Source organism: Octodon degus, unplaced genomic scaffold (genome assembly GCF_000260255.1).
Source record: "Octodon degus isolate 3935 unplaced genomic scaffold, OctDeg1.0 scaffold00146, whole genome shotgun sequence".
Taxonomy (NCBI): Eukaryota; Metazoa; Chordata; class Mammalia; order Rodentia; family Octodontidae; genus Octodon; species Octodon degus.
In genome coordinates this window covers 5,572,690-5,586,720 of record NW_004524722.1, presented here as the reverse complement: position 1 = coordinate 5,586,720, position 14,031 = coordinate 5,572,690, and the positions used below count along the sequence as shown (strand labels likewise).

Here is a 14,031-nt window from a genome sequence, read left to right as displayed (position 1 = left end):
TAATTTAGTGTCTTTATTTTCGCCGTGGGTTGCATTGTAAGTGGTAGATTGGAATCAACTTGATGGGATTCCAAAAACATAACTGTGGGATTACAAATATTGGCATCTTAGACCGAGATGAGGACCTGGAATTGTCTCCTATACTTTCTCCTTCATTTTTTCTCTCCTGCACTTTCTCCATTTTTCCAAAAACTTGAATGATCGTCCTTAGCCTACAGCCTTGTCTCTATTCTAATTCTCTTTATTCATCTCTCTGTTTTGTCCCCTATCCTTTTAAATAGCAAAAAACAGGGTAAAATCAAGGGAAAATTCATTGCATATAACTTCCTGGTATATGTTAGATTTTGTTATATAACTGTAGAGGATGACTCTGTTGATCAGGTGCTAAATTAATATTTACCACAGTCTGGCAGTTGCTAGGCTACACTTGATGCTCTTGTTCTTGCTAATTGCACTACTTTATCTAGGATGTCATACATGCTGTGATCAGCATTTTCTCCCTCAGATGACAATGCTGTTGTTGTCTAGGGTAACAGCCATCACTGTAGTCTAGTACTGAGGAATGGGGTGTTGAGTCAAATAGATAGCACCTTCTCATTCTTAATAAATTGGGAAGTTAGGCTCTTCGAATAGATGCAAAGCTCAAGGAGACATCACTGAGGAATAGACATGCCCTAGTGAAGACTCTAGTAGAGATGGATACCTACCATAAGAAATCTACAAGCTCCAACAAAGGAAATAAAATAAGAAATAGAAAATATAAAATGACATGATGCACAATCAAGATGCAACCTCAGATCTTCAGCCCACCCAGAAGATTCCAGAGCACTAGGAGATGGAAGAAATTGGAAGCCACACAATGGAACTTTCTGAAGTGACAGCAGCAGAAGTTAAAAATAAATGGGTATGGCTATAGGAAAAAAACCTCTCAGATAAAAAAAGAGATGATAATCAAAATGAAAGAATGCCCAATAAATCCTGGGCAGAAACAGATCAAAAACTAAAGGATCACAAGTCTGCATCTTGTACAGCAATTAACCACTAAGAAGAATATATGCAGTGTATTATTTGTTGAAACTGTACTTTCGATTTGATTTGAAACTGTCTCATTGCTATATGTTTATCAATAAAACTTTGAAAAGAAAAAAAAAATAAAAAATCTAAAAAAAAAAAAAAAAACACTAAAGGAGCTAAGAAAATTATGGAAACCATGAATGTCCAAAACAGGAAAGAAAAAACAAGCCATGAAACAAATACAAATAAATATCCCAAAATTAAAAATTCCATTGAAAAATATACACAACAGATTGAACAAAGGCAAGGATAAAAAGCCAGATCTACAAAACAGGATTGTGGCTTGAGACCATGAAAAGATTATCTTAAATATAGCAAGGGACCATAAAAATCAATCCCACAGCTGTAAGATGAAGCAAAGAAGAAGAACATAAGATTGTTCAGAGTCACTGAGAAAGGCAGAGTACAAATGCCATAGAAAATCCTTCATGGAAGTAATGGCAGAAAACTTTACAAACAGGGATAAATAACTTGACATTCAAAGAAGTGAAGCGTGTAGAATTCCAACTAACCATGATCAAAGTAAATCTACACCAAGTCATATAATAGTCAAGATTTCAGGATTACAGCAGAAGAACAGAATATTAAAAGTGGCTGGAGAAAAGAAACAAATGAACTAGGAAAACCCATTAGAGTCACCGCACACTTTTCAACAAAAACACTCATGCTACCTGTGACCAAAATCTAGTAGGGTGCTTCTACTTTTCTTGCTGTTGCTTTGCTGTTGCCACAGGCCCCTGTCAAGCCCAATATCATCTATACTCACTATTAGGGACAATGGCAGGGTAGGGTGAATGACTTGGAGGGCTTGCACCTGCATGACTTCCATCTTTGATTCCTGAAAAGCAGCTTCTACTGCATCTATTTAGTCCATATTGTGCCCTTTTAGGTCATTCGGTACGAAGTGTGCAGCAGTACAGCTGGGTGTGATATGTATGTCTGACAAAAGCCCCATCAGCCCATGTGTGCCTGAAATTGACATGTGGTCATGGGCCTGGAGTTGCCTAGATTTGATGAACAATGGCATTAGGAGTTACTTTTGTCTTATTCAACCAAATATTGCCCAAGAATCTGACAGAGAAACCAGGTCCTTTGTCTTTGTTGATGGTCCAACCCCAGGCCAGAAAAATCTTCCTTCAGACTGCACAGTTGCTTCCAAATCTGCAAGGCAATCAGAGGTTAACATAATATTATCAATGCAGTAAAATAGTGTTGCAATGTGGTTTGTTCTATGTCAAGGCCATGACACAAAGTTGGGCTTGCAAATAACCTTGTAGTAACACCTGGTAAGCACATTGCTTTCCCTCTCAGGTGAAAACAAATTGGTCCTGACCATCAGGAGTGATAGCAATGGGGGAGAAGGCATTAAGAAAATCCACAACATTAAGGTATCAAACCAGCATCAGAGTGAGAAGATCTATTAAGTCTGCAGTATTAGGCATTGTTGCATGCAATGGAGGTGTCACTTTATTCAATTTCTGGTAATGCAGAGTCATTTACCATTTCCTGTCCAGCTTCCACGTGGACCATAATGGGGAGTTGAATGTGCTGTGTTGAGTGTATTACTTCCAACTCTTCCAATTTCAAGATAGTTCATCTTATTTCCTTATGGATTCCAGGCAGTCACCTGGATTCTTCCAAACTTTGTGGGCAACTGCCATTAATCACTTTATTAAAGTGTGGTTACCTGCTCTGGGGGTGTCTTTTGTACATCTTGCAGAACTTGTCACAGGAGGGAGCTGCTGAATGTGCTAGCTATTTGGGACACCTCTTGTAGGCTTTACTGTAGCAGTACAAGCCAGAAGTCCCTAGAGAGCAAGGAACAAAGAGCAGAGCCTAGGAATAAAGGCCTGAGGAAATGTCCCATCGCCTGTTATTACTGGCAAGATGGGATACAGGGAACCACAAATCCCTGTAGGAACCTTGTTTGTTCTTTGTTCCTTTAACTAAGATATTACCAACTATTGATATGTGAACTTATTAATGGATGTCAGAAGGTGATATGAATAACAAATCGCTTACATCAAATTAGTCATTCACATTCCTTAGCCTGTTTGTAGCCCTCAATGAATGTGAGAAGTTTCCTTGGCTCTGAGCTCACATAGAGAGAGACTAATCTCAGTGAGACTTCAGAAGCTATATTCATTGGGTCTTCTTGTCATTTCTTTCAGCTCTGATGGATAATTTACAGCATTTTACTGTATGTAGACAGCTCCTTTGTCCCATAGCTGCAGCAGCCACATGGGCAGTATGTCACTCACTTTTTGTTTCAGTTGTTTTATCAAATCCATTAATTCCATGGCCATATAGGTTATGTATGCTATGTGACAGGAAGGGTGGCAGGTCCCCTCTGTCACCTTCGTTGTGCCAGGATCGTCTCTACCTCCTTCTATTCCTGGCAAATAGCAGGCCTTGGATACAAAACCAGGGGATCCTCCCATGGATAGGGACTTTTGCTACAGGAGGAGGGAGTACTCCCTGTGCCCCACAGCACAACTTCTGCTGCGGTCTGCTGTTGCTTCAGGTCTTCCTCCATCCATTGCAATTGGCCTACTTGTTGCTGGATATGCCCAGTTGATGCATAATTAGGAAGGGCTCATTGTCTTTGGGCTGCTGGTGGTTCTGTAGGGTCTCTTCACCGTCCCCAGCCATAGCTTGCACCCATCCTATTAAAAAGCTTTTGCACAGCAAAAGAAATTACCAACAGTATGAAAAGGCAACTCAGAGTGTGAAAAAAGTTTTAGCCAGTTGTCCTGAAAAGGACGAATATCCAAAATATATAAAGAATTGGAAACATCATGCTGCAGTAATATATGCACACTAGTGCTTACAGCAGTATGATTGTAACGGTTGAGTCTTGGAAACAATCCAAATATGCGTAGACTGATAAATAGATAAAACAGAGTTTTTAAAATACAACTGTGCACTACTCAGCCATAAAGCAGGGTAAACTTGAGATATTTCAAGGAAAATGGATGCAATGTAAGACCATACTCTTAAATAAAATAAATCGGACACATATGAATAAATACCATATTGTTTCTCTGTTGTGAGAAACCAAAAGTGTAAATAAGGACCCAAGTGTATAATAGGTATTATGAAATTAAAAAGTTGTTCAAAATATAGACAAATTACAGTGGGGAGGAGGCAAGAAGGAAGGGAATGCAAAAACAATTACAAAAAAAGATAACATGGAAGCAAAGCTTTGTCAGTAAGGAGGGGGAGAGGGGTTGAACAGAGGGGAGAAGACTGGGTGAAAAAGAAGAATCAGGATATATCACACACAGGTACAGACTCTTGGTGATGAATGAAATCGTTGTGTACGTCTAAGTTGTGCCCACAAATTTATGCATAATTTTCCTTTTAAAGAGAATAGAAAATATTAATGATAAAAATTAGAAATGATACAGAATTTCACTAAACAAAATAATACAAATTCAACAGTATTTATTGTATTTTAGTGTGTCTTTAACTTAGTTGTTTAAATTACCAGATATATGCATGCACAACTGGAAAAACGAGGAAAAAGTTTTAAGAAATTAAGATGGGGAAAAAAATTAGGCATCCACTGCTTCTTTCCATGGACCAGCAGAAATCCTGATGAGTACAATTATCCAAGCCTTTCTGTGTACATACATAGATAAACCTCTGTTCTCTCCACTCCACCATTCTCCTCATCTCAATAGTTCCTTCCTTTTGAACAAGTTCATTCCCTTTTCACAGTATCTATATCTATGGTTCCTTTCCAATTTTATTTACTCTTTCAGGTTCTTACACTAGCGAAACAATGTGATGTTTGCACATGCAGATTTGATTTATTTCACTTAACAGTATTGTTTCTAGTTGAATCCATTAACAGATAAAAGCCTCAAATTTATCCATTTTCATAGCTGAGTAATACTCCATTGTGTAAGAATGCATCTTCTCCATCCATTGCTCAGGTGATGGGCATATGGGTTGTTTCCAAGATGCAGCTGTGACAAATTGTGCTGCTATAAACATACACGTATGTATGTTGCTGCGGTGCGATGTTTTCTGCTCATCGGAAAAATACCCAAGAGAGGAATAGCTGGGTTGAATAGGACTTCCAATCCTAGGTGTCGAGAAATCTCCACACTGATCTCCCTAGTGACTATACCAGTCTGTACGCCCACTAAACCGTCGAGTGGGTTCCTTCGTCCCCACAGTCCTCCAGCGTTTGTTATTGGCTGACTTCCTGATGATAGCTATTCTTTCCGGGGTGAGATGGAATCTCAGGTTTGTTTTAATTTGCATTTCTTGAATACGTGACCATAAACTTAATAAAGGAGAGATGGGAGCCTACTAGAGACTGTACATGAATTAAGCCAGTGGACAGAGAGGCAGACCTGCACCAGCCAGTCCTTCCTGTGCACTGAGGCTTTCTGGAAGTCAGCTGCCACAGAAGTTTAGAGCATCTTTCTAGTCCTCATTGGACACTAGTGATACTGAGAAGAGCATGAGGAAGGTGGAACATGGCTTTAAAGGAAAACAAGACATTGACGTAGGAGGAAAGAATCACAATTCACTTCTCTCATTCTTGGCTATTTGAATACATCAATAATACAGATTTCAAGCAATTCTACCAGATCCTGATAGACTTTGATACTCAGTTTTATATGCCTGGACTACTTAAAGCTCTGGGTTATTGCCACAGCAAGGGAATCATGCACAGGGATGTGAAACCTCACACTGTCATGATAAGTCAACAAAAAAAGCTGCGCCTGATAGACTGGGGCTTGGCAGAGTTCTGTCATCCTGCTCAGGAGTACAGTGTTTGTGTAGCCTCAAGGTACTTCAAGGGACCAGAGCTCCTTGTGGACTGTCAGATGTGATTTCACCGTCAACAGAGACTGACTGCCAAGGAGCCCATGGAACACCCGTACTTCTGCCCCTAGTGAAGGAGCAGCGCCAGCCTTGCGTGGAGAAGGCTGTACTTTCCAGTGGTCTCAGCAGCACGGTGAAGACTGGAAGGTGATGGCTCTGTTGCGGTTCCTCCGCTTTTCCATAAGCAGAACAAGAACCAAATCAAACGTGTGTGGAGAGATCATGTTTCATGAACAGACACAAAATGGTGGCAGATTTGGCATCCCACTACTGTGTACCACACCTCACTTCCGAATGTAAAAGGCTCACATGCCTTTGGCTTCCTGTTGACTTCCTCCTGACCCAGAAAGCATGGGAGATGTGAAGGGCATGCAAATGTTTTTTGGTTACTGTTGCTCCCTGTATCCTTTGACTGGACTGTGGCCACCTGGCTTTCCAGCGAACCTCATTGACTAGCTGACCAGACTCCAGTGATGGTGAGGGGTTTAATATATAGCATGATGGGCAGTTACATACTATTTTAAAAGTATATATTATGAAAAATGTTTTTAAAAAACTATGTCTATAACATTAATTAGTCATTTTGATCACTGTCAGAATATATAGACTATAGTGGGTGTTTGAGTGGCATGATTAGTAACTAGCACATCATCAAGTTGTAAAAGCATATTTGTGTTTTCTGGTTTGGGTGTAAACTTGACAGAGACAATGCAAATATTAGTAAATACACAGCTGGATATGTCTAAGGCTGAATATTGGCAGTCTCAGGGTGTATATAACTGTTCATGCTTGTGTGCATTGCATGCAGTGTGCTTGCATTCCTGAGGAGGGGTTAAAACATTAAAGGACACAGATGGTGTCAGAGTTGATGAAGCCGAAAATGTAATTCTCTTGGGAGTAATTCTCCAATGGCTCATTGCTATCACCCTCTTAATAGCCTCCATTTCTCCTTTTCCTTCCACCAAATACAAAGAAGCACTGGGATTTGGGGACATTTATAAATTTATGGCATAGAAGAACAGGCTGATGCCACTGTTCGGCTGCAACACAACACAGTACCTCAAGGCACACAACTAAGAAGCTGCCTCCTTCCAGTAAGTGCTCTCTCCTCTTGCTGTGGGCCGGCCCTCATTATCTAGATGCTGGCTCCAATTTTAATATTATCACCAAAGCTTCAGGCAAAGCCCAGCCTTCAGACTTCCTGTCCAAACATGAGTCAAATCTATCTCCTTCCAAAGCATAAGATCACGGAGAAATAAAACCCTAAAAGCAAACCACCTACTATTAGGCTAAAGTGCTAGGGCAAGAGATCTAGATTTTGTCTAGAGAATATTTCGTATGGCTTATTTCAAAACCTTATGATTTAAGTTATTATCTCCTATACCAGGCTGTTGGATTACCATCTGGGGGAAAATCACAGAGAGAAATAAACTATGTCACTCAACAATATGATCTACAACTTCAGTTGACTTGTAGGACTGGGTATGTCATGGGAATATCATTAGTCGGGTTATTAATGTGGGGTTATTAAAGTTGTTGAATTTGTGACACTGTGTGTGTGTGTATGTGTGTGTGTGTGTGTGTGTGTGTGTATCTGAGCATGGGTGGGTGTGTATACATAGCTCAGGAACTTACATATATGAGTGAGTACTTGAAACATACCAATGAGCAGCCACAAATGTTTTTTAATTCTTTGGTGTGATAATGTTTTGTGGGACCAAGAGAGTAGATTGCAGTATATGTGCAGTGTGAATTGAGACAATATCTATGACTATCTGGAAGTGTGAGTGTGTTTGGAAGTGTGGAATTATGTATTGTACCTTTGAGTATATACCCTATTAGGCAGCCCTAATCTCCATCTTCCTAGCCTTCATTCCTCAGTCAGAAATGATAGAAAGCTTTGATTGCACATGCATGGACAAAGCAAAGGCAAATGATTTGGGCTGGCAGTGGGATATAGTTCTCCTGGGGAGAAATATTCAAAAATGTTTTCTACAGAGAAGACATGAAGTGTAGATACAATGTTACCTCTACCCTATCTTCCTTGTCTAGTAGAGAATATGGACAGTGGGTTAAGTGTATCTGTTGAAAGTGTTCTTAATATTTCTTGGTGTTTCTAAGAGTTTTCTTATTTCTTCAGAACTCAGAGATAGTCATGGAGTAAAATGATTTTTAAAAACCAGTATAGACAGTCCGTATACCAAAAGACTTTCAAAGACATTGACTTTAAACCTGTAGTGAGAAGGAAAGAATCTATTTTTCTCCCCTCTCTTCAATCCCTCTTCCTCTCCTTATTTTAAAAAGCTTTGCTTCCATTTTTTCAAAGTTGGAGTTTGTTAAGTGAAAAAAAGGGAGATGAAAGAGGGGGAAAATATATAATTCTTGGTGGTGAAACAGGGTCATGAAAAAAGTGGAGAAAGAAAAGTTAATAGACAAAGAGACCAGAAGGAGATGGAGAAATTACGAAGATGCCAGAACAGATGTGAGAAAGCAGATGGGACATAGAAGACCGATAAAAGTGTGGACAAGTGAATGGGGCATGGTGGTACACATCTGTAGTTCCAACGGAAGGCTGAGGGAGGAGGATTGTAAACTCAAGCCCTGCCTGGGTTATTTAGCAATTTAGTAAGACCTTGACTCAAAATTTAAAAATTACAAGGATGAAAGAAAGGAGAAAAGAAAGAAAGGATAGGAAAAAGAAATATATGTATGTACATAGGATAGCTTGGATAATTGTACTGCTGATTTCTGCTGGTATATTGAAAGGAACAGTCAATGCTTAAGCTTTTCTTCTCCTGTTTAATTTTTATAATTTTTTGGACCAATCATACAGGCCATTATCTGGTAATTTGAACAACTAATTTGAAGACAACAATATACAGTATAAAAACCATTGTTGAATCTCTATCATTTTGGTTAGTGAAATTCTTCGTTGTTTTTAATGTTTTTTTTTAAAACTATTTTTTGTATTCTCCAAATTTCCATCAACTGAGGAATGGATAAAAAAGATGTATTTTTCTGACATAAGATCCTGTGCTACATTTGCCACTAAACATATCTGTTGTTTCCCTTAACTGACTGAACTCTCAGAGCCACATCATTTCTTAAATAAAAGATTCCTATGAAAGATCCTGAAAAAAAAGATGTATTTTTATACAACAGAGTGTTACCTTTAAAGAAACATAAATTTAAGGCTTTTATATGAAAATGGATGTGACTAGATGCTATACTCATAAGTGAAATAAATCAGACCCACTTGTGTAAACGTTGTAGTCTCCCAAGTGTAGGAACCTGAAAGAATAAATAAAACCTGAAAGATACAATAGATATGGTAATAGGGAAAGAAACTGAACATAAGAAAAAAACTATTGAGATGAGAGAAAGGATAGGTAAGATGATTGGACTACTAATTTCTATCAGTTTTTTTTAAGGTAACAGTTAATGCTTAAAATTTTTACTTTGACTAATTTTATATGCTAGTATCTGTAATCTGACCAACTACATTGCAGACAGTGATTATAACAACCACTGTTGAATACCTTCCAGTTCGTTTTTTTTTCTGATTTTTAAAAAGTATGTATCTTTTTTAATGTCTTATCTACTATTTTTATACTCTCTTTAAAATAAACTAAAAAATAGAAAGGACAAAAGAAAAATAATTTTAAGCCTTATTGAAAGGAAGGGTTAATGTTGTAACTATTTGATCAATCCTACATGCTTATATTTGGTAGCTGGAGCAACAAATTTGATGATGACAATATGCCATATAGCAACCATTGTTAATTTCCTCTTCTTGTTTTGAAATCCTGTACCACTTTTATTTTCTTATGGTACCTTTTTGTCTTTGTTCTTTTTATTTGTTTTCATTTTCTGTCTTTAAAATAAAAATTAAAAAATTAAAAAATTAAATGCCCAAGGAAGTCCTTGGGTTCAATTTGTAGGATAATGTTAAACAAACAAATAAAAAACCCAATTAAATTAGAAATGTTAAATAAATACACAAATTTAAGGTTTGTGATGTAAATCAAGGCTTTTAAAAAAATTTTTGATCTTTTTCAGATAGGCTTTCACTATGCAGCTCAGGCTGTCCTTGAACTTACTTTGTGGCCCAGGCTGGTCTTGAACTTGCACCAATCCTCCTGCCTCATCCTCCCAAGTGCTGGGATTACAGGTGTGCACCAACAAGCTCAACACTGTAGACCAGTTTTGGCTGATAACCAGTTTAGGCTTGATTGGAATTAGGAAGTTTTAGTAAACTCTGAGTCAAGGTTATTGATGTTATGATTAATTTTTTAAAATATATTTTCTTTTTTAAAAATTATTTATTTATTTGTCTGTGTGTGTGTGTGTGTGTGTGTGTGTGTGTGTGTGGCCAGCTCAGCCCACCAGGGGGCAGGGCTGGCTGGCATGTGGTGCTGGGGGATTGAACTGCAGTCCCTGTGCTTTGCTAAGCTTGTTCTAAGTAGGTGCTTTAGACCACTGAGCCATCTCACCAGCCCATATTATGATTAATCTTATGACTGTAGATAGTCTACCTGGGCCATCTAATGAAGACTTCCCAAGGATATGCATGATGTTTCCTATTTCTGGTTTATACTAATTTATATCTCCCCCTGAGCTACATGGTCTAGGCTCTGTGGCTGATAGGAAAGTGATGGGAGAGTGCAATGTAAGGTGAGTATTAGAACACTCACTCACAGTGCTTCCTTGTTGTCTTGCCATGTTTCAGGCACTCACTTGGTCACCAAACTTCCATGGAGTATCCAAATGGCTTAGAAGGTATACAGGGCACTGCTGGTAGAGAAACAAAAGGAACCCACTGTCTTCCCCAAATCACCCAGAGTCTCATGTGACAAGCTGGAACATATGCACACATTTTTAGTCCCTGATTTTTGTGTGTGGAAGAGAGGATATCTGAAAGAATAACGTGAAGATCACTGCAACATATCCCTTTGGGCCCGGCCCCATCCATTTCCTCCCACTTGCTTGTCATGCAGGGCCTCAATGGCACTCCTTTCCAGCCAGAAATGTTCCAGTTGACGGGCATTCCAGGGATGCACACAGGCCAGGCCTGGGTTGTCCTGGTTTTCTGCATCCTTTGTTTGGTCTCCATTTTGGGCAACCTCAGCATCCTTGCCCTGGTGGTCCGTGAGCCTGCTCTGCACCAGCCCATGTATTACTTCCTCTCCATGCTGTCTCTCAATGACCTGGGTGTGTCCTTTTCCACTCTTCCCACTGTTCTTGCCACCTTCTGCTTCAACTACCGCCGGGTTGGATTTGATGCTTGCTTGGTCCAGATGTTCTTCATTCACACTTTCTCTTTCATGGAATCAGGCATACTGCTGGCCATGAGTTTTGATCGTTTTGTGGCTATTTGTGACCCATTACGCTATGCCGCAGTGCTCACCAATAGCCGCATATTGACCACGGGACTGGGAATTCTTACCAAGAGTTTTACCACTCTGTTCCCTTTCCCCTTTCTGGTAAAAAGACTGCCTTTCTGCAAAGGCAATGTTTTGCATCACTCCTATTGTCTGCATCCAGATCTCATGAAGGTGGCTTGTGGAGACACCCGTGTGAACAACATCTATGGACTCTTTGTGGTCATTTTCACCTATGGGGTGGACTCAGTTTTCATCCTTCTTTCTTATGCCTTGATTTTGAGAGCTGTGATGGCCATTGCATCCCAGGAGCAACGGCTTAAGGCTCTCAACACCTGCATGTCACACATCTGTGCAGTGCTGGCCTTTTATGTGCCCATCATTGCTGTTTCCATGATCCATCGATTTTGGAAAAATGCTCCATCTGTTGTACACGTCATGATGTCAAATGTGTACCTGTTTGTGCCTCCCATGCTCAACCCTATCATCTACAGTGTGAAGACCAAGGAAATCCGCAAAGGTATCCTCAAGCTTTTCCATAAATCCTAGGCCTGACGAAAGCTGCAGACCTTGAGAGAGACCCCTTAAAGGAGGGATGCTAACCCATCTGCTAACTTTAGGAATGTTAAATCAGAAGAGGAAGACCCAACTCCTCTATAATTATGAATGCACAGCTAATAAAAGAATGTCTAACTCAATAAAATTATGTACAAAAATAACTGAATACTCGCTACAAAAATCTTTGATGCGGTAAGAATATTATAATACAACATATTGATAAATAAGAATACATTTCAAGGAAAAATAAAAGCGAGACAAAATGCCTTGAAAACATTTGGCATATGTGAGAATAATAAAAGTCCTATGGGACAAGCAGGATTGAACCTAAATAAGTTTACTACCAGCATGAATGAGAAAGATGATAAACATTAAAATTCAGACAAAATGTTTGTACAGAGTCTTTCTTTTCAAAACAGGAGTTTTATTTAACTTACAGAAATAAGAACAGGCTACACTGGATGGTTATGCAGGAGCTTGTGAAGGGTGAGAAAGATAGAGTACTTGCTTTAACATGGGAGGAAGAAGGAAAAATAATTGTCCCTGCAGATTTTACTATCTAGAAAGAAGTGTTTAAGCAAAAGAGCTTAGAATTTTAAACTTTAAAATATGTTCAAATCAACAAAAGTATTGGCATGTCTGAGTCTTTGTTAGAGAAACAGACTCTTCAGCCCCACATTTGATTTTCTTACTGAGAACGGTGTTTAGTAAAAGCCATAGGATCCCCAAGCTTGAGATGCATAGTGCTTGCTTTTCTAATAACTCCAGTATTAAGATTGTTCACATGTGTTTTTTTCCAACAAGAGAAAAGAAAATGAGCAATAAGAGTTTAGGAAAAGTGGTTCTTATTGTATGATTCACAGACTAACATCTCAAGTCCTTGGAAATATGTCAAGTAAATTCTGAGAACTGTTCTCTTGGACCAGAAATTCAGCAGTTTGTGTTTTAAAAAGCCCTACAACTTACTTTGCTGCTTTTGACCTAGAATATTTAGGAAAGTTGCAGTTAGCTTTGCTTAGAAAAAGAGAAGATTTCTCGTCAAGAAGCTTGGGGATGGGCCCAGGGAGATAGCTCAGTAGAATAATTATTTGCCTGGCAAGCACAAGGGCCTGAGTTCAATAGCTGGTTTTGTCAAAAAACAAACAAAAAGCTTGGGGAATGAAGCTTTAGAGATTTTCTACATTAGCTTGTGAGTGCCTTAAAGTTGGGTGACCCTGAGGGCATCCTATGTAGGCATGTGGTCCTGGCTGTTGAACAAAATGCAGACTTAGTATCTCTGTGAGATGACTCAGAGAGAACACAGGTATAGCTTTACAGAAGAGTCATGTCACCACGGTGTTACTCTCTCCCTTTCTTCCCAGTTCCTACCTCTGCCATTAGGGCTTCCATCTAGGCAAATAGAACCCTTAAAAACAGTTGTTACAATGAGACAGGGCCTCAGTTAAGAGAAATTTGTGAATGGCACTTCTGTGTTTGTAAGCACCCTAATCAGAACCTTTTCTGAAAGCTCTTTGCTCTGTTCGGGAGTGTTCTACCTATTTGCTGAAGTGTGTATTTATGTCTCAATTGAAACTTTGTGGTGGGAAAAGCCCCAGAATTTTTGCAAAAATGACATAGACTTAACACGTAAAATAAGCTTTTTGCATTGGGATTTGCACAAATACTCTGTTTAGAATTATTATTATTATTTTAAATTTATTTGATGCAGGGTCTTGCTATGCAGTTTAGACTCACAGTTATCTTCCTGTCTCAGCCTCCCCAGTGCTGGGATTACAGGTATGTGCTACCATGCCTGGTTCTGGGCCCTTCACTGTGCTCCGGGGTTTGGAGGCCCACACTGCATGAAGTCCTGGGGATTGAACCAGGGTTCTTGCACTTGTCATCCAGGTGCTTAGACAGCTGAGCTATCGCCCCACCCTGTTTATCATTAACACTAGAATTACTAATTCTCTTTACTTACTCACTCATTTCAAAGGTAAAAAAATGAGACAATGGGAAGTAAGTGTGAAACTCTACTGTTAGCTCAGATTTTGGAACACATAATTTACATATAAATTAATAAATAATAAAATGATTAAATAAATACAGGAATTGAAGGCACTCTTCTGCCTGCTCCTATTTATTCTACTCTTCTAATGATGTGGTTGGAATCACTTCAATCCATGACTTCTGA

The 14,031-nt window shown here is 39.1% G+C and overlaps 1 protein-coding gene across 1 annotated transcript; it reads left to right on the top strand.

Moving 5' to 3' along the window:
• Positions 1-10,910: 10,910 nt before the first annotated feature.
• Positions 10,911-11,849, top strand: LOC101578445 (olfactory receptor 51I1). Its single transcript, XM_004642005.1, has one exon. It carries the CDS (start codon positions 10,911-10,913, stop codon positions 11,847-11,849), a length of 939 nt encoding a protein of 312 aa, XP_004642062.1.
• Positions 11,850-14,031: the final 2,182 nt, after the last annotated feature.